Source organism: Polyodon spathula, chromosome 4 (genome assembly GCF_017654505.1).
Source record: "Polyodon spathula isolate WHYD16114869_AA chromosome 4, ASM1765450v1, whole genome shotgun sequence".
Lineage (NCBI taxonomy): Eukaryota > Metazoa > Chordata > Actinopteri > Acipenseriformes > Polyodontidae > Polyodon > Polyodon spathula.
In genome coordinates this window covers 33,999,021-34,019,987 of record NC_054537.1, presented here as the reverse complement: position 1 = coordinate 34,019,987, position 20,967 = coordinate 33,999,021, and the positions used below count along the sequence as shown (strand labels likewise).

At 38.2% G+C, this 20,967-nt stretch overlaps 1 protein-coding gene across 2 annotated transcripts in view; it reads left to right on the top strand.

Moving 5' to 3' along the window:
- The window catches only part of LOC121314448 (E3 ubiquitin-protein ligase mib1), a 94,832-nt gene that overhangs the window by 35,576 nt on the left and 38,289 nt on the right, over nucleotides 1–20,967 (top strand). For both annotated transcript variants that reach the window (XM_041247734.1, XM_041247733.1), the window contains exons 10-12: nucleotides 3,207–3,314; nucleotides 4,491–4,688; nucleotides 6,413–6,564. In XM_041247734.1, the coding sequence (XP_041103668.1) occupies nucleotides 3,207–3,314; nucleotides 4,491–4,688; nucleotides 6,413–6,564 (458 nt within the window). The remainder of the gene's footprint in view (nucleotides 1–3,206; nucleotides 3,315–4,490; nucleotides 4,689–6,412; nucleotides 6,565–20,967) is intronic.

Sequence of the window (20,967 nt, the reverse complement as noted above, 5' to 3'; positions counted from 1 at the left end):
CTTAAGAAACACAATTTGGACCCTGAAGTCCTCAATAACTATTGCAATTCAGTTACAAAGATTTCTAACTCTTTAATGGTATATTCGAGAAGTTTCAGTCTGGTTTTCGTGCTGCACACAGCACCGAGATGGCCCTTGTCAGAGTTGTGAACGATCTGCTGATAAACTGCAACTGAGGATTTCCATCAGTTTAAATTCTTCTTGATCTAAGTGCTGCCTTCGATACTGTAGACCATTCCATCCTGCTGAATTGTCTTGAAAGCACAGTGGGACTGTCTGGCCTTGTCCTATCCTGGTTCTAATATTATCTTTGTGATGGGTTTCAGTTTGTCTTAATTGGGGAGGTGAAATCGGTATTATCGGAAGTTGTCTGTGGTTTTCCGCAGGGCTCCATTCTAGGACCTTGCTGTTTTCATTATATATGCTACTGTTAGGTGACACTGTCTGCAGACACATAGTGAACTTCCATTGCTATGCTGATCATACCCAGTTTGTCTCTAAAGCCAGGAATTTCTTCTGCTTGGTTGTTATTAGCTACTTGCCTTACAGACATCAAGCGGATGTCACAGAATTTTCTAATGTTGAATTCAGATAAAACGGAGGTTATGATAGTGGGCTCACAGAACCAACTAAAAGGAAATGTGGGATTACATGAGCTTGACCCTTGCAGTCTCTCATCAAAACTTGAGCTAGAAATTAAGTGTTTGGGGGTCATCTTTGATCCTAATCTATAATTTGAGACTCATATTGGGGAAGTTACTAAAATATCTTTTTTTACTATTTAAGAAATATAGTCAAACTTAGACAAATTATTTCCGGCTCTGACCCCGAGAGACTAATGCATGCCTTTTTCTTTCATGTAAAATTGATTATTGTAATGCCCTTTTTTCTGGTGTCCCAAAACGAGTGATATCCCTCTTGCAGCTTATTCAGAATACAATTCTGAATAGAATTCTGACTAAAACCAGGAAAAGTGAACATGTTATCCCTGTTTTGCCCTCTTTACACTGGCTCCCTGTGCAGTATAGAACTGATTTTAAGATTTTGCTGTTAACTTACAAGGCCCTGAATAGATTGGCACCTAGTTATTTGCAGGAGTTACTGACCCTGTATCTTCCAAACCGCACTCTGAGATCACAGGATGAGAGGTTGCTGGTTATTTCTAGGGTCAACAAAAGCAATAAGGGCGGTAGGGCTTTTTCTTGTAGAGCTCCGAAATTATGTAATGCTCTTTCTTCATTTGTCAGGGAAGCTGGGACCATTACAGTTTGAGTCAAGATTAAAAACACATTTTTATAAAATGGTGTTCTTATCTTAGTGGGCTTTAATGTAACTTTTAAAATGGCTGCTTTTGTATTATTATGTGTATACTGTTATTTAAATTTGTTATTTAAATGGTCTGACTGTGGCAGTGGAGTACTGTACAAATGTTTTTTTTCTTTTTTCTGCTATGTACTGTACAGTGCTTTGATACTTGTATATAAAAAGCATTGTATAAATGCAATAAATAAAATAAAGTACTAAAATTTTCTTTGCCATACTGCTGACTAAACACAGATTCGTAAATGTAATGGCTTGAATACTTCAGATGTTTGCGAGTATGCATTTATCTGACCATAGCACTGTACTGCTTGTTTAATGGAAGTACTTACATGTGTTACAAATAGGATCGCATTAGACCCAAATTATTTTATTATGTACAGCATATAATTTAAGTGTAAGATTCAGTTGGGGTCTTATTTCCTCGAACACAGAGCGTGGGCTTGTAGAGTAAAGTGGTAGGAATAATTGGATTCACCAGAATGAAAAGACAAATCTGGAAAACAAATGAGATTGACAGCATCATAAGGTTAAAAATAATTTTACTAATTTCCTCTAAGAATAATACATGCTTCATTTATCAGCCACCAATAAAGAAACGTCCAGGGTTAAAACACGAATTATACTCTCTAGATGCACTGAACATGTACTGTACAATTTAACGTAAGCTCTGTCACTTTTTTTTTTTTTGTTAAATTTAATCCCTCTTCCTGCAGTGATTTTATAGGACAGATCTCAAAAAAACCCAGTGCACTAGAGCAGACATTTTGAAAAGAGCTTGGAAACAGACTTTAAAGGATGTTAACAATGAAAAGAAAAAATACTGGCACGTTATTCAAACATTTGTAGCAACTGATAACGCTGTATTTTTTGGAAACCCGCTACTTGCTGTTTAAGGGATGGACCAACTAAGGGGGGAAAAAAATGGAATGTGAAATACTTATTGTAGACAATGCTTCATTATTTTGAGTTTGCATCCTGTTCTTTAAACACGCTGGACTGCCAATCATGGCAGTAAAATTGACTACTAAAGCACCATCACTTTTCTTTGTTCAAGTGTAAAATTATATTCGACAAAACCAGAGCAAATGTTTTAAAAGTACCTAACTAAATGGAAGTTGTTGGAGACTGCGTCGCAGTGGATTGGCAGTCAGACGCAGGGCCTTTCATCGTTAGGCTGCTGGTTTTGTTCCCTGGCAACACTGGGAAGGTGATTTCTCTCTGGTTGCTCTCAGTAGGCCCTATAGTGTGTGAAGCCAGTTCTGGTAGTCCCAGTTCATAGTGGACAGGGGTCTGGCACAACTGGTGGTTGGCTCTAATTGACATCTTGTTGATAAGGAGAGATAGAGTTGAATGGTGCATGCTGGTCCCTGCTTAGTGTAGTGAAGTGCTTTTTATAAGTAATGGTTGTCTGATCCTATCGTAGGCACTGTGAAGTTCTAAAACATACACAGAAATATAAGGATGTTTGTGCTTAAAGGTTGTATGGGGGTAAAAAGTGTGGGTTCTCTTTATTATAGCTATTCTATTATGGTCAACTTCCAATACATATTCATTTGCTAATTTTTGTTTATTTTCCCCGCAGGTATTGTTCCCAGAAAAAGGCTTGTTAACATAAAATGTTAATTTCTAGCTTTTTGTTCTCCATTTTACAGCACATTTTCTTATTTTGTTTTTATTATTTGGACCCGTTTTACCTTGTGCCAATTAATCAAAGTTGGCTATGTGCCCCTTGCTTTTCAGAAGAATGATTGCATGCAGCAGGTGGTGGATAGACCAAGAAACGCTGGCATGTTGATGCCCCATTAATTCCCAAGAGAGGAATTCATGTTCGTGTTTCATATCCTTTAGGTCTAACCTGTGAGTTTCTTACTGATGTGTTTTAGGTTAACGGACAGTGTGCTGGGCACAACGCTATGCAGGCAGCCAGTCAAAATGGACATGTGGACGTATTAAAATTACTGCTCAAGCACAGCGTTGACTTAGAAGCAGAGGTATGTTCAGCTGTTTAAAAGCTAACCAGGACATTTCATTCCCTTTCAGCGTTTGTAACCCTGTTTTTTATTGACGCTTAGCTCACTGTTACCCTTTTAAGGTTTGGAATATGCTGCATGTGCTGTAAAACAGGAGATTAGTATCTTTTAATGTTCTGTTTTGTATCACATCATAAGAGAATTACAAGTTACAGTTACATATTTGAATTAAAAGCTATTGTTTGGATTTAAAACTTGTAGTTGGTTTACTATAAAAAAAAGAAACTAAACCAGCATGAATGAAGTGTTTTTTATAAAGCTACAGTGTTTAATCTTAAATGTATTTTAGTATTGGTAAACTTATTCAAAGATTTACAATAAATGTGTTGCTCTTGCTAGCTCACTGTGTGCAAGTTGACTTTTGCAGTAATCTAGGCGCTCAGCCAATTTCACTGAAAGCAAGCCAAAAAATGATTTATTATATATATATTTATATATATATATATATATATATATATATATATATATATATATATATATATATATAGGTTGCCTTAAACTGTAGGTTAGATTTGAAGATATAGGAATTGGAATGTCTTAACTAAACTATCCCAAGGTGACCTTCTAAACTCACAATGTAATACACATTTTTAGTGACTTTAAATTATTAAAATGTGTCACTTCTACATTTCTGTATATACAGGTATGCACATTTGTGTATTTATTCCTATCTAGTAGAAATTGGCAACTTCAACTTTAGAAGATCAGACTAAAGCAAATTACAAAAGCAGCTTTTGGTATTTTTGGCATGTTCTTGTTTGAACACTTGTTGAAGTCAGACATTTCTCATGTACACACACATTTGCATTTAGAACCCATAATTTAGGTATATATTAGACAAAATGTATATGTCAGGCACCTCCTAGGATGATAAGCAGTGTGCTATTTTATGAAACCAAATCTATTGAATCTTGGTAAGGTGTGCTTGTGGCCTATAAATGCAGTGTCAACACTACAGCAGCCTTTGCAGTAAACGGGGCCCTGTATTTTATTTAGTGAGCTGAAGAAAACTCAGATCAGTATTTTCAAGGGGATACTGCACCTTTGTTCCTGCATATAGAAACAGAGGCTGCATAAATGTTCTGGCAGGCAGGGAGAAGGCAATAGAGTTAAAACAGTGGTATGTGTGTATTTTAGGACAAAGATGGAGACAGGGCTGTGCACCATGCAGCTTTTGGAGATGAAGGGTCGGTAATTGAGGTTTTGCACAGAGGAGGTGCGGATCTGAATGCTCGAAACAAGCGCAGACAGACTCCTTTACACATTGCAGTAAATAAAGGTCATCTTCAAGTTGTTAAGACTTTGCTGGACTTTGGCTGCCATCCCAGTCTTCAGGTAAAAAAAAATAATAATACTCCCTAAGCCTGTTTTTATTTCATTTTAGATGCAATTACGCTTTCACACCATCACTGGGTTTATAGAGGTTTATAAGTCTTCTGTAGCATTTAGAAAACCCCTCATAAGTTCAACAGACTCTGTAGAGATGCTTTATGCTCTTCTAATGTGCACGTTTTATACATAGCTTATTCCTGTTGTTTCCAATGAAATATCCCCTCCCCCTCCCCCTTAATCACAAGTGCTTAAGGTTTTCCACATACAGGCTACATTTTTGTGTTTCTAGTACATTTTTAAATGTCCCATTTGAAATAAAAATGATGTGCTGTCAGATGATGATGAAATGACACTGCACTACGATCATAAAACCCCTTCACAGTTTAATAGCAGTGAATAAGAAATTCATGCGGAATATATTTAATTCATATAACCCAAGCTGTTCTGGTTGGTAAGGCATTGAACATTACCGCTAAGGCAAGACCAACATTTTTTGTATTTCTGGTCCTTTTACTTTTTTTTCACTCTACACCCTCTGCTTCATTGTTGCTTGCTGCAAAGTTTTGTTTGAAAAGGGTACCTTTTCCCTAATTTTCCCTCCTGTGGACAATCCCCTTCCCCATTTATAACATCCCTCCATTCTGTTCTGGAACAATACCAACTGTTCCACTGTTTTATAATCCCAAAGAAACACAGATGTGTGGCCTCACACAGTTTCTATCCAGCTTTTGTATTATCATTTTAACCCCTTCCTCTCCCCAGCGCTCAGTCAAAGTCAATTTAGCCTGTGAACTATAACAAAAAGGCCAGGCAGCCTTTGATTTCCTTACCACTAACCAATTCACTGATTGCATGGGATATTCATGTAGAATAATTGCTGTGCATTTGATATTTTATCAACACAGTCTTCTGATTTTAATATCACTGCACACACTATGCTCAAGTACATTTTGTTGAAAAAGAAAACTACACATATATACATTGTCAATTATATAGCCATGCTTTTTAATTTTTTTTATAGCTGCTGTAACTGCATTTAGAATACTCCTATATACTCTTGTCTTTAACATCCAGTACATGTATTTCCAGCTGTATATTTCCTCACTTCCCTTGCAATCATTATCCACTTGTTGAAACAGGCAGCTGCCCAGGTACCAATGTATGAATCGAGCTGACATTACTGATTTGAATAACATGTTTACTGTTGGGTAACAGCACTTTATATAGCGGGATCATGCTCATATTTTTGCGCTCAAGTTTCTTAACTTTAAAACATCACTTGTTTTTGCAACTCCCAACAATTCTACACATATTTGTGTGTTTTATTGATCTATTTACATTTGCAGATCAAGGCTCATTACTGATGGATATTTGAGACATATTTGAGACATCCGGTCATGGATGTGATCTTTTTTCTTCTATATACTGTTGGAGGTTATGTGGTTACCCATACATTTCACTTCGTAATAAATATAAGTACGTTTAAGTTTGTACAAAATATAGGATGATTTTAAGAACAACCAGTTCGCACACTTCAATGATCCCTTTTTAAAAATGTTAGTAAATGTACATTTTGAACATACCCCTATGCACAAACATAATGAAAAATGGGGGAACACTTCACAATTCAGACCATGCTTTAGTGCATTAAACACCTGACTGAAACAAAATAATTTTTAAATCCAATGCTTGATACTAAACTTGAGGCATGTATTAATGATGTGCAGGACTCTGAAGGAGACACCCCTCTTCATGACGCCATCAGTAAGAAGCGGGATGATATGCTGTCTGTGCTTTTGGAGGCCGGGGCTGACGTCACCATCACAAACAACAATGGATTTAATGCGCTTCATCATGCTGCGCTGCGAGGGAACCCCAGGTAGGAAGCCTGAAACTTTCCATCGTCTTCTCTTTCCCCCCCCCCCGGGTGCTTCATGGAAACAAAACCCATAAAGTAACACCTTGGGAAAGAAAGGGAGAGGGTCGGTGCTTGTACACCACACGTGTCTTTAATTCCAAACTGAGTTGCATGGCAGAAGTATGCACATGTATTCTTTTATTTGGATGCGTACAGGCGAGTTGTGATTTGTTTAGAACTTGGTGATTATTGCTTAGATGCTACTGACATTTGCACATGGATTTATTTGCTGTTTATCAACATGGCTGAAATAACCTTCAGAGATCAATTAGTTTTAACTCTCTTTTGGTGTCCTTGAACTTGGAAGTCTGCTAGAATGTAAGCAGGTATACTTTAATACAAAACGTTTTGCTGGTTTAAAACATACAGTTTATTAGACCTTATTACTACTGGTGTTGAGATTTATTCAGTTTGGGATATCTGGAGTATATGTGCGGCAATTCTTATTCTCTCTCCTACTCTTAGGTTAAATCCAAATGTCATGTTCATAAAACAAAAATCAACCTTTGGACATGACTAATTATTGTATGTTTGGTCTCTCTCAGCATGGTTCTTGCCGTGTTGTAAAGAAATATTCCTTTTTTTAAAATCATTTTTATCCTACTGAAGTATCATTGTATGCAAATTATTCATCAGAATTCCAAGCATCCAATTGTGTGGTGCCTCGTGTCCTAACACCTAAGATCATATGAACATTGATCCTCCAATGCATGCTAAAGAAGGGGAGATGCGCAGTTAGCACTGGCAAAATTTAGCCAACATAATGTCCTTGGTTTCATTCCATAAGCTGTATAAATAGTTTCACCCCCGCAATGTTTTAAATGTCTCATATTTACCTCGGACAATCCTGCACTAGTAGTTTGTTGATCTATTGTATCAAACCCGCAATATTTATTTTGCATTGGGTTGGTTGGTATAAATAAAATAATTCTGTAGTTTTACTGTTCAGCTATTGCTTCAGGCTGTTTACATTACAGCTAACAATACAAATATATGTAGACTTCTGGCTCTGTTCAGGTTAGTTGTGTTCCGGTGTTTTTTATTTCATTTGAAATAGCTGCGGTTTTTACATTGATGGTCCCAAGGGCACTTTTGTATGCCCATTTTTTTTCTGGCAAGATCCTACAGCTTGTAATTTACTGTCAGGCAGCCTTTGAAAACAACAATGTTATCTATACCGAACACTATGTTATTAACCAATTATCTTCTGCACATGATACATCTGCATACATGGGGAGCCTGTGCAGTGATTAATTGTGTATGGATTAATTGGTTGTTTATATGTACGCAAGCACGTGGTCTAGTGATGTATTTTTGCTGTTGGCTATTAGATTTGATTTTTTTGTTCTGGTTGTATAATGTTAGCACCGTTGCTGTGCACAGGATGGCAGACATACATTTTTAAGTAGAGAGAGGAATAATATGTCACTTGGTGATCTTTTGCAGCCACACCTAGCAAATTGGGATTGCATTTAATTTTTCAAAAGGGTAGAGCAGGTCTGGCTTCCAAGTAGTATTCGCAGCAGGCAAACATCCAGAGCTGAGCTAAATTCTTAGAATTCTTACAATGCAAACTGTAAAGCAGTGATCAATATATAGCGTTCTCATGATAACCTCTTTTCCCAGTTGTCATGTAGATTTGCCTTGTGCGGCAATATAATATGTCTCCGTTCACAGCTTTTCCGTGACGATCTCAAACAATTGATTTAATTTCACCTCATTAAAAGCACAAAAAAAAAAAAAAAAAAAACATGAAAATTTGCTGTTTTTTGTTTTAGAAAAAAAATAGACTAATTGTAAAGTTTTGGGCATTCCGAGATTTCTGCCAACAAACCTAATTCAATTATATATATATATTGTGCAGTATTACATAGGTGGTGCAGATTTAATGTGTTTGTGGTCATTCTTAAGAAATGGATTAAATATTGTTTTTGTGGGAGGGATGGAAAACCTCTCAGGCGGTTTTCCAGGAGAGAATACAAAATCAAATGAACATCCAGAATGTGTTGCCATTATTATTGAGGTCTAGAATGGTTTCAGTGGAATTGCTACAGGCATGGGTAAATTGTTTGGAATGGTTTTGCCTGTTTTAAAACTCTTTCTTCAGTGCTAGGTGGCAGGAAGCAATAGATGACGGTCACGCAGTCTCATCCTCTGGAAATGGTTTTGTTTCATTTTCCCTGTTGCCCTTTAAACCTGTTTGTTTATTTTTTATAGGAAAAGGAGCAGCAGTCAGCTATCTTTTAAGAAAAATGTTTGGTTATTTAAAGGACAAATGCACCATATACAAATTTATATAGATTTCAGTTCATATGAACATGGTTTGGGCATGAACAGGGTACATGTTGTCTTAGATAGTGCACAGGTACTGATGGAACTGCTATGTTTCCCCTACTTTGTTCTATTTAATGTTACGGGGCACAAGGTAAGAAATGTAACGCTTTGCTGTCAGATCTTCTATTATATGCAGGTTAATGGAAGCAAGCAGTGATTTGTGTACGAAGTGCCGTGTAAAACTACATCTGGTTTCCATCTGTTTGAGGCATTGTTTGAGTGAAAGTTGGGCACTTAAAACACGTGAAATGAATGTTGTTGTCACTACTTGCTTGTGCCGTAAACATTTTTAGATCAATCCTGTTATATTTGCTTTGGGACACACTTCGATTACACATGTTAACTGTTTCTCTGACCAAATATTTTTCCGTTGACAAAATAATTTTTATGATTTAGTTCCCAGCTGTTCAAAACCTTCTTTTAAATGCCCCTTGTGCATGCTGTAACACCACCAAAAACCTTGCCTTGTAACTGTTCAGAAGTGTTTTCACAAGGTTAAATGTCAGAAGATCAAATATAAAGCCTATTAAGTATGACAGTAGATTTTAATTTAAGTATTTTTTTATTTTTAATGCAGTCATATAATACTGAACATAGAACAATGCATTATTAACCAGCACCAATCAATGGTGTATTGATGCAAAGCTGTATGCAAGCTGAAAAAAAAAAAAACATACATCTTCACAGAGCAAAAACAGATAGTACAAAGAAATTGACAGTAGTAATAAGGGGAAGGTAAGCTAAAAATGCACAGTGTTACAGAGGCTGATCTGTGTTTTGTACCTATGGGGAGAACCAAAGACAAATTTAAGACAAAACTCTTCCCACCTATTTGAGGAATTCTGTCCTGTAGTGATCAATGCATAGCTACAGCTGGTTGAAGGGGACCAAATCCATTGAAGAGGTGATTTGGTTCCATTTTACCAGCTTTAGCAAAGCATTGGAAGGTAGATTTGAACCCAAGTGTTAGAAAGAAATCAAAAAAGCACATGTTAATGCTGCAAGTGTCAAGTGTTCTTTGTCTGTGGTGGGTACGGCACATAGTGATGCCAAGAGAGCACTGGAGAAGTATCATTTTATCAATCCCAACTTCTTAAAGTGCATTTTAATGCTTCAGAAACAGATCTGCAGAAAATTATACTGTGCAGATGGAAAGGCTCCTTTTTTCATTGTCTCGACGTTTTTGCTAGAAAAAGAGAAATGTCTTCAAGTAAAATGTTACAAACAATAATGCGCAAATCACACTTCAGTGGAATGTGTTCTGGTAATGTAGCAATTACTTGATCCTGATGGATAGTTTCACACACACTTTGTGCTTATTCTAGGTCACAAGTCAGATTGCTTATGAGCAACAATTTCTTGACTACAGGTTTCATGTGATGCCTTGGGTGAGGTGGTTCATTCTGTAAGAGTGCTTGGATTAATTCATTAGTTAATTGTTTTGAGTGATAGCCTAATATTAGTGCTTAATTATGGCAGCATTGGTTATTAAAACAGGAATGAGGTCCCCCTGTCATCTTAGACTACTGCCTAAAATGCATTTGCAGTGTGTAAGGCAGTTTTTTAGTAGGTTTCAAACTGAGAGGTCTAAAAGCATGATCTTGTAGACTATATGTTTAAGAAAATGGCATTGTAATAAGTGATTGTTTAGGAAGTGCTTTCTTTCACTTGCCTCTCCTTTGTTAAATGGGGAGGCAGATGGGGGGGGGGGGGGAGGGAGGGGTGGTAACAGCCAAGGTCAAGCACTAGTTGTCTATTGCTAGTTGTAGCTGAACCTAGAACAAGCTAACTTCACCTGTTTTATGATAAGGCACAGTGTAAGGAATGCTGTTCTTTACACCACCTGGTCCAAGGCAAAGGCAGCAGAAGCAGGTGCAGCTCAATTTGGACTTTACCAACGAAGCGCCTATAAAACCAACTCTATTTATATGCCCCCATTCCTCCCTCCTGTGCTGGTGATCTAGTACACTTCCAGCTGCTCAAGTGTGCTTTTGGATGGCTCCTCTGTTTCATACATTGGCCATATCAGGGCAAGAGAAGTCAATGGAAAAAAAAGCAGTACAGCATTTGATAATGTCAGCATCTGTTCTCTGTGTCAGTCAGCCGCTTGGAAATGTCTGATACGTCGGTGTCAGCACATGCCCAGGGTTCACTGTGTTCTCAGTAATGTAAACAAGGGGCAAAAAATAGAAAAGCAGCAGCTGATGCCAGTGATGGATATGGCATTTCAGAGCTTGAGTGGCCATGCCTGTTATCGGTGATAGTTTAATGTAAAGTAGTCATGTAGTGATGGGCAGTTGTCCCTGTCTGATGATAGCTCTTTTAGCTATAAAAATGTGCACTGTCATTTATTTCCAAAGCATATTCAGCCTTGTCAGCGTAGCTGTGTAATGGTATGAATGAATATTTATTTATTTATTTATTTTTATAACTCAACTTCAAATATCTTTCAGTATTATTGCTTTTCATGCTTTGTGGCTGTGCAGCACAACATGCATCGACTAAGGATTTTATGTTTACTTTAACTGACTTGCCTATGGCTCGGAATAAGCTGAATAAAATCATGCAGGTTATCAGTGTGATCAGGCCATACAAAGCAGCTCAACTGTGTGAACTACTTCGGGCTTTTTTTTTTACTTTTCTGTTGTCTTTATAACTGTTAACTGTAAAGTTGCATTTTGACAAGTTTAATTTTGAAGAGAATATATACTTTTTGATTACAATTGACTTTTTCTACAAAGACAGACAGGAGAAGGTGCAATTCAGTTACAGGATTGTAACCTATTTGAACATTGCTGTCAAGGGTAGCCGAAGTGAGAGGCATCATATCAGTGGGACCCCTAGTGCTACCAAGTTTGACAGCTGGGGTGTGGACTGACTGAGGCACTGGGTAGAAGAGGAGTGACTTGCCCAAGGTCATATACAATGGCAATGTTGGGATTTGCATTCATTGTTCAGTTTAATTGTTCTGTTTTGTACAAAGTGCTACAGAAAAAAGGCAGTTAGATGGGTGCAGCAATCCATCATTGCATCCTTTATTTTATGAAGCTGTCGACAATAGAAATCAGCTGACTGGCAGACACAATCCAGAAATCTCTGCATTGTCACTTTCCATGCACTCATCTGACTGTGCACTTCAGCAAGTGATTTGTCAAAGCAAACATTAACAATGGGGTGGAGGTGAGAGGAGCAGGCATGGAAAAAAAGGGGGGCGGGGGGGTTCCTTCTATTTATGCAAAAAAAAAAAAAAAAAGAGCTGTTGCATTCCATTTGGTCAAAATGTGATGGTTTACCACAAATCTGTGTTCTACCAAATGCAGTATGTGTAATATATAAATATTGAATTTAAAGTGACAGTTGCTTATTATACATATCTGTAGTTTTACACAGTATCACTGACACACTTGGGAAAGAGTAGCTTCTGCTGCTTTAGAAGAAAGAGGACTCGTTTTTAACTCTGTCTGTCATCCTGTTCGTTGCGAGGTCTTACTGGTACAGTCAGTTCATTAAGACTTGTACACCTCTGCATGCCCTCAAAATACCTCCAGAACCGAATATAGTATTAAAGTAAAGCAGCAAAAAGTTAGTTACTGTTCATCGCTGCACTGTTATTAAATGAATTATCTTGCTCTAAACCCTCACACGCCTAACTGCCTCCTAAAGTTCAAAGGCAAAACAAAATTGCAGTTCAGAGATCCATAATAATTCTTGTTTTGTTGCTCAGTGCCCCACCAAAAATACATACTTCTTTACATTCCATAACTTTTGTATGTTCATATGGGTACATAAAGAAGTATGTACCCCGGGCAGGCGCAATGCTGGTATCCGTGCCGAGAAAGCTTCACAATCTCCCATCTATTTCACTTAAACTTTACATGGTGGTTAAAGTACACCAATAAAATTAAAATAATTGCATAATAATTTGCATTGTAAGTCTACACAGCATGGCAGGACCTGGCATTAAAACACAAGTGCAGTTTTGATTATATTAACATAAGGTGACTTTCAAGGAAAAGCATGTCCTCAAGGGGTTTTTTCCACCCACCTGAACTAAACATTCCTTGCCTTACATATATGCATGAAATCTTTTACAATCCATACCGTACAGTATCTGCCGATGACCCCATCTATCCTCCAGAGAGCTGGGAAAAAAATTGTATTTAAAGAAAAAAAAGCCAAGTATTTGCCGAGCAGGGTTAGATCGTCCTTGCAGATGTGTTTTTTTTTTTTTCCTGTTCATTTTTTTTTCTTTAGAACTGCCTGAATGGTGACTTGCTTGCTCTCTTGCCCTCTTCCTTAGTCTTGTCCATTGCAAACTTGATTGGAGTGTCCTGGAAATTTGGGAGTTCTTCAAGCCAAATGGCTTCATCAACACATCCCTTTTTTTTTTTTTTTTTTTTTTTTTTTTTCTGTCCCCGTCCCTGTCCCCCCCCCCCCCCCCCCCCCTCCTTCCAGACGTAGTCGGAGGGCCACATGCCGGGACCAAATCACCTCCTCGACAATGTTGTAACAACGGTGCTAATGTTTGAAAAGGGGGTGATCCTGCTGGAACAGGAAGCTATTGTGACCAGGATTTTGGCTATAGGCAGACCAGAGGTCACATGCAGGCGCTAGTGCTCATTCAGCACTTCTGGAATGGCATGATACTTTTTTTTTTTTTTTCAGCCACTCACCTGCTTCTGTTTATTCCAAGGACACCGGTCTATTCCAGGCTCAGCAGATCAATACCCATTTGCATAGAAATGTGAAATGTTCAGCAGGTTGCTAATGAATTTTACCCTCTCCTCACATTCCACAAGTAAATACTGCCCCAGCGGCTCTGAACCAACTGCAGAACCATAGAGCAGTAAAAAAAAAAAGTTATATTGTAAGCAGTTGCAAAGATTAACATGCTTCGAGTCTGGTTTCTTTGTTGTAAAATAAAAAAAGCAATGGAAGAAAAAAGGTTGATAGTTGGTTGGTCATTGTTTTGCAATGGGTGTGAAAAATAAAACAATGGAAAATGTTTGGGGGAAGGGGGGTGCTTTAGTCAGAAGTATGACATCCCGTTTAGGAAATTTCACAGTCTGCCGATAGAAAGGGGGAGAGCAGCAAGAGCAAAATTCCTGCAGCTCATGATAAAAAGCTAGTGCAGCTGATCAAGAACAAATCAGAGGATAGCTGGAGAATTACACAGCAGCACCAGGAGAAACAGCAATGCAGCATTACGATTACAGCATGCAGACTGTGGAGGAAAAACTGGGTTACTATCCTGAGCATTTTGGGTTAAGGCTATGACTCGCATCTAGAAACAATCATTCAGGTAAACACTACTCCCCTCCCACCCCCCACTAAAAAAAATAAATAAAAGAAAAGCTAGCTATTTTTTTCTTCTACCTCGCAGTACTTTCATTGAATCCTTAACATCAGCGTCAAGATCTTATCTCAACAGCAGTCACCGAGCTGGAATTAAAGAGATCAGCCTTTATCACTGAACTTTTCAATAGGAACGCAACTTTAACAAAAAATAAAGAGAAAAAGCCATAACAGGTGTAGCCAAATTGCTAAACAATCATATTTGAACATGGAAGCAGCCATACAGTACATTGAGCATACTTGTTCATAATTCTAACAGAGGCGGCAAACAGATTCCACGATTCGAAGGTAAAGTTAATGAGCCTATCATTAGACAGCAAGTTAACAACAACAGCTCATGAGCTAAGCAATTCACTGCAGCAGTACATTCCAGGTCAGCCTGTGGGGTTGCAACAGTTTTTTGTATTTTATTTTTTATTTTTTTTTCGGAAGAGCTACCAACTTTTTTTTTTCTTGAGAAAGGTATCCCTGGAACTTCTCCTCAATTACAGAAGGGTGTAAATTCCTCCAACACATTTACGTACAAGCAAGTCATGCAGTTCATCACCGACGACTTCCAGAGAGAAAAGTCAAGGTAATTGCAGGCCCTTCCGAGCATTAGCGTATATTACCTGTCCAGTTAGTGTCATGCAGCTTTTGCGGTTAGAACAGAGCTAGTGACCTACAGAGAGATACATCTGCAGCAGCCATCACATCCAGAGTGCACTCTCTACTCGCTGAATCAGCTTCTCTAGACTCGCCCCCTCCTCTCCCCCTCCCCCTTACCCCCACCAGACGACCCCCCCCCCTCTCGTGTCAATATAGCCTTACCTTGTAGGAGGAGGGAAAAAAGAAAAGCACATTTCATACCAAAGCATGTTGCAAAAAAAATAGAAAATAAAAAAGCAACGCTCAAAAAAAACATGTATGTATATGATGATTTCGTTTCCCAATGCTACTGTGTCAAAGTGTTAATGAATGTTTTTTTTTCCCTTTTACCTGCACCTGTTCTTGTACGCTATGTGAGCACCTTCATATGGATACGTTGCTGGAAGCAGTTTTGCACAGTAGCAGGAACATCTGCTGTTTGGTTTGTTTAGGTTGCTTAGCGTAAGCTGTAGAGCTGTAGGTTTTTTTGCCATTTTAGAACGGATTGTTAAAGAGAAAGTTCCATTGCATAGCTCAGGATGAAAAGTTGAGACACAAAAGGAAGAAAAAGCGATAGGAACAGCAAGAACAAAAAAAAAAAATCTTCTGTTTGTTCTTTTTTTTTTTTTTTTAATCACTGCGTCATCTTGTGCCTTTTATTTATTTAGTTAGTTGGTTGGTTTTTGTTTCTTTTTTGGGGATTTTGTTAAAAAAAAATAAAATAAAAAGCAGTGTCAACCATCTGTGAGGAGGAAGTATCTTTCCAGTCTGCAGGGGTCATGTCTCCTGGAGGGGGGAGGAGGTCAACAGGGGAGATCCCACATACGCCGCAGAGAGAGAGAGAGAGAGAGAGAGAGCGAGCGAGAATGAGAGAGAGAAGCCGGCTGGCATTTCACACTCAGAGGGCACAAGCAAAACTGTTAGAGCTTTATAGGCAGCTAAGCATTTGAAACATGCACTCTCAGGCAGAGCAGCCTCTCCAGTGTCTCTCCTCCCTGACCATATTTAGTCAACCATAGCAAAAAATAGTCTCTCAGCTGTCAATTGTCGATCCAAGACCAGGGGGAGCCTCCATCCCGCTCTCCGCCTATTGATTGCTCATCCTGCAGTGATCCCCGGCGCGGCTCTTGCCATTCGCCGGGCTATTTTTAGCACAGCCAAATAAAGTGGTCTCTCATGTTTCCACTTATATTTTCCTGTTTTTTTTTTTTTTTTCTCTTGTCCTTCTTAACACTGAGATTGTGCTACATATGGTGGAGCCCGTTGCAGCTGACACTATACTTAGAAACACTGCAGCGAGAGAAAGAGGAAAAAAAAGCTGCCAGTAGTGAAGCAGTCTGTAGGGGGATATGGAGCAATAAATATCCCTATACTGCTATAGAAGACTCTCTAACCTGATTTCTTCATCGCTGAAAAGTGCCGTGATAATAATACATTTGCTTAAGCCCTTTTTCTGCCTCCCTGAGGCAAGCAGTCAAGCAGTTAGAAATTTATATCCAGTTGTAAGAGTGAGAGTTTTATTTATTTATTTATTTTTTATTTCCTTCTCCACTGTTTTCCCGTTGGTGAATACATTTTTCAGATGCATTTTTTTTTTTTTTTTTTGTCCACAGCCTGCGAATTGCATGTGGTGTTCTTTTTTTTAGTGTGCAGGAATTGTTTGCTGTATTACATTTCCCAAGGGGATGCTACTGTTTCTGCTGCTGCTGCTGCTTTTTTTTTTTTCTTTCTCAAAGCTTTCATTAATCTTCAGATGGCATCTTGTAGCATGCATTGGCTTTCTGAAGCATGGAAATTGAAATGTATGTTTAATTATGAAGTCTAGTTTCAAAGTAAATAGCGCAGCTTTGCTTCAAATGTAATTCGGTGATTCTGGGTGACTATGTCCTCGGCAGCACTTAAGTGACAGTATGCTTTTCTGGTACAGTTACGTTGACTGAGGAGACTTTTTTAAAGTAGTATTTGTAAGCAGTTTGTGTTCTTTTAAAGAACAAGATTGGAAGCCCCTTTCTGTTTTCCTTTTCTTATTCCCATTTTAACTTCCAGCTGTACTGTGTGCGGTTTGGTTTTATTTGAGTTGTAACCTATGCAACGTACCTGGTTACTAATTAAACAGATTTTCTGTATTGATTTGCATTTGTCCTAATGATGTCAGTTTAGTTTTGTGAGTTAAGAGGACCTGTGTTAATGTGATCACAACAACTGGATATATACATAGGGATCAAGTCTCTTCTCTTTGTGCATTTAATACTAAGTAACTATGATGCACCTGATTTCCGGAAATTAAGAATTTTTTTAATTCACAATTGTCAAGTTGACAGGACATTGGGAGGGCTATGTTGTGCAGAGGGTTGCCAATGGCGTCACTCGCTGTCAATGTAAACCAAGGTTAATAAAAATGCCAGATTGCTTTGAGGGACTAGTATGAAACAACTTCAGAAAATCTCACTCTGTATGCTTCGCACTTTATATATTGCCATTCGAGCCTGTTAAATGTATCCTTTTGTGAGCTTTTTAAAAACATACACACTTATATTTAGCAACTAAAACGCCTTTTATCGCTGCCACAGTATATGAATGCCCCCTGGCAGGGGAATGTAATATTGAGGTCAGCAATAGGTTGCCACAGTGCGGTGTAACGTGTCATTGCTTGCCAACCCCAAAGACATCCTGTAATGTTTTACAGAATCCATGTAATTTAGTGGGTTAACGATAAGTTCGTCATATCCTAGCAATGACTACTAAAAATATGTATAGGGTAAAAATGTAGGTCTGTTGGTATCTATGGTACTGACACCAAAGGAACTTGATTTGTATTCCAGAGCCAGTGTTCTTCTGCTTTGAACTCCACATCCTGTAACTATTTCCACTGAGATGATCTCTGATTTAGGTTTTTTATGTCTGGTTGTGGGTGTCACACATTCATGGTGGCATTTCTCCAGTAATTGCATTTGTTGTACATCTGTGTTAAGATGAGCAGTAGAATGGCAGTGTATTACGCAGCGGCTGGTCCCATCAAGCACCATCCAAAGGGAGTATTAAATGTAGTGTTTGTTAGCAGATATACTTCAAGGGTTACCACACTCCTTGCCCTTTTCCAAAGCAGTAGCAACCGCTGGCAGTACACTAGAGTTTTATAGTTCATGTGTATTTTTTTCATAAAGTAACGTTAACTTGCTTGTTGCATTACACCAGCTAAGCTGTAATCTCATCTGTAAGTAGATTAAACTATATTATATGATTTATAAGCATGCTCCCGGACCTCAAGTTGAGAGTTGCTTTCCATGCATTCTGCGAGGTACAGCCTGTATTTCCTGCTTTTGTCTGATTTTTTCACTAGTGATCAATACACTATGTGTTATCAAAGTTATTTCAAATTGGTGAAGAAAGAATTGTATGCTGGTAGGTTTTTGTCGCATTTTAACAAAATGTAATATTCGTTTAGTTATATAAAATCACCAGTTGTTTTTAGCTTTTTAGTTTTAATTCTTTTTTTATATAATGACAATTATATAATTAACCAGGGACAGAGATCGAATTATTCTTGGCGTTAGATCTCCCTGCCAATTTGTAAGGGAGCTGTTTAAAGGGAATAGAGTACCCTGGACTGAATGACATTACAGTTTATTCCCAGGGTTAGGTGGAAGTCGGCCATCTGGAAAGGGGGCGGAGCTATGATGCACAAACTCAATGACCTGGACGGGAAATGGCGTGGCATCCACGGATTGGAGGAACGGATGCGCTCATTAACCAAGGGGTCATGAGTGAGGGAATAAAAGGGGACTTAGTAAAGGGATCTGTTCCTTTGTAAAAAGTTAGAGAAAACCTAAAGGGAGAAAGGTGAAAACGTTTGTTGTTTTCTCTACTAACACAATCTGGAGCTGTAGCTGAAGGTCAGCACCAAACTGGCCACCAGCACGTTGCTGTTTCACTTTACGTCATTATTGTTTATTGTGGTTTTGCTGTCAGGTTTTGGGTAAAATACAACCAATAAACACCATTGCACCTGTGTATGACTGTGAGGATTCCTGGTGTGTGAAGACTGGATCAGTCTGCATTCCAGTTGGTTTTGTCTTATTTAATGATGCTGTGTCTCAGGGGATCGGTGCTGCAGTTTCCGGTAAGATTCCTAATTCTGGTTTCAAGGATTTCTAGTGTTGATGTAGTGTCTGACTGACACCGCTACAAGAGATTTTGCTGTTTGAGAAAGAAAAAAATCACAAAAAATGGTTATGAAAGTTTGACATTTTATACGCAAGGCTATGTGAAACTGCAGCTAGAATGAAAAATAAACCCTTTTGAGATGGAAGCTCAAGGTAGTGTTTTTCTACAGAACAGAAGACATACAGAAATCATTTGGGAGATACTGATTTCTAATTTTCTAGAAGTAGAAATTTCACGCAAGCAATTTTTGGATTTTTTTTTTCCCCTTCTCTCTGACAAAGGCAACCATTTGTGTTTTATGGTTGAGATTTGATTTATTGCTCTTGCAGTTCTTGCTGTAGCGGGAATTGAGAAATAGATGAAAGCTTGAGTGAAGGATGGTTTGCTGGAAAGTGCAGTGGGAAGCATACAGCATGCCTCAAAGTCCTTTACTCTATTTCAGATTCAGAACCCTGTCAACAGCTGTTATGACAAAAGCATGCGCTATGGGATTGTAGTTAAAGCATGTGCCTGACCTCACTATTTATTGCTGTCATACCAGCCTTTTGCTGTGTTGTTTCCTTTAAGACCACCTATATGAGTAGGCAAAGCCTTGGGGTCTGTTTGTATCTTTTTTTAATGTGTTAAATGTTTAGTGATATAAAATAGGGAATTAGAGGTGACGTTTGAGGTAGTGTGGGATATGTTACACAAGTGAAGTCGGTGTATGCTTTTGAAACCGAGCACGGAACAGCCAGGCAACTCTTGTCATGTCTCTTAAAGCAATCAGAAAATGTACAGCTATTGTTAAATTTGGAGATAGGAGAGAAGCAATGCATATTAACCTTGAATAATGTTCATGTCTGTCTGTCTGTCTGTCTGTCTCTCTATCTATCTATCTATCTATCTATCTATCTATCTATCTATCTATCTATCTATCTATCTATCTCTATCTATCTATCTATCTATCTAGCTATCTATCTAGCTATCAGGATGTTTCGGACTACAAGTCCTTCACTTGGATGGAAAAAGCAATGTGTAAATAAGCTATTAAAAATAAGTCGTCTCAAAATAAAAATAAAGTTCTAGAGGATGATTGATGACCGTGATTTTAGCCCACAAATCTACGATAAACAGAAAGGATGCTTCGTACAAAAGCATAACATAGAATACTAATAATAGTATCCCTCTAGTTCATACCTGTCATCCTGTGACCAAAAAAACACAACATATCGTACAAAGAAATGTTAGTATTCTCTAAGAAGATCCCTCTACAGCTGCTATTTTCAATAATCCACCACTGATCTCTTACAAAAGACAAAAATCTAAGAGAATATTTAGTCCATAGTATCATTATAATTATATTATCTCTTGTCAGTTTATAAAAGTACTCTCCAAACTAATCCAATTATTTTTTCTGCTACGTGCTTGTAGTGTCAAATAGACAAGGTGGTAGCAGAAATCAGCATAAGCGCTCGCTGCTTTAGATCCTTGAATAAGAGTGAGAAGCTGCATAGTTTAAAGCTGCATCCATGCAGGACGCGAGTAAATAATTTAGAAGCCACTGCAGTCAAATGGAAATATGCACACCAGCAGCGAGCGAGTTTAACACCATTGAAATACGTCAAGCACGTCACGCCAGAAAACAAGTTTATCACTTGATGTAGTACCAGTGATTGTGGCTTGCAGGTGGTGCATTTAGCAACACAAAGATATATTTTCTTTCCGATTTAAGCAAGTTGCATAAAAATAGGTTTATTAACAAGCAAAAGTAAATCGGACCATACATGCAGTCAATATAGCCATCATTTAAATAAAAAATGTGCGCTTTGCTGGCTTTTAAAAATGACACAAAAAAAGGTCCCACGTTCACACAACTTGAACATGTGACCTCATTTTAAGCTA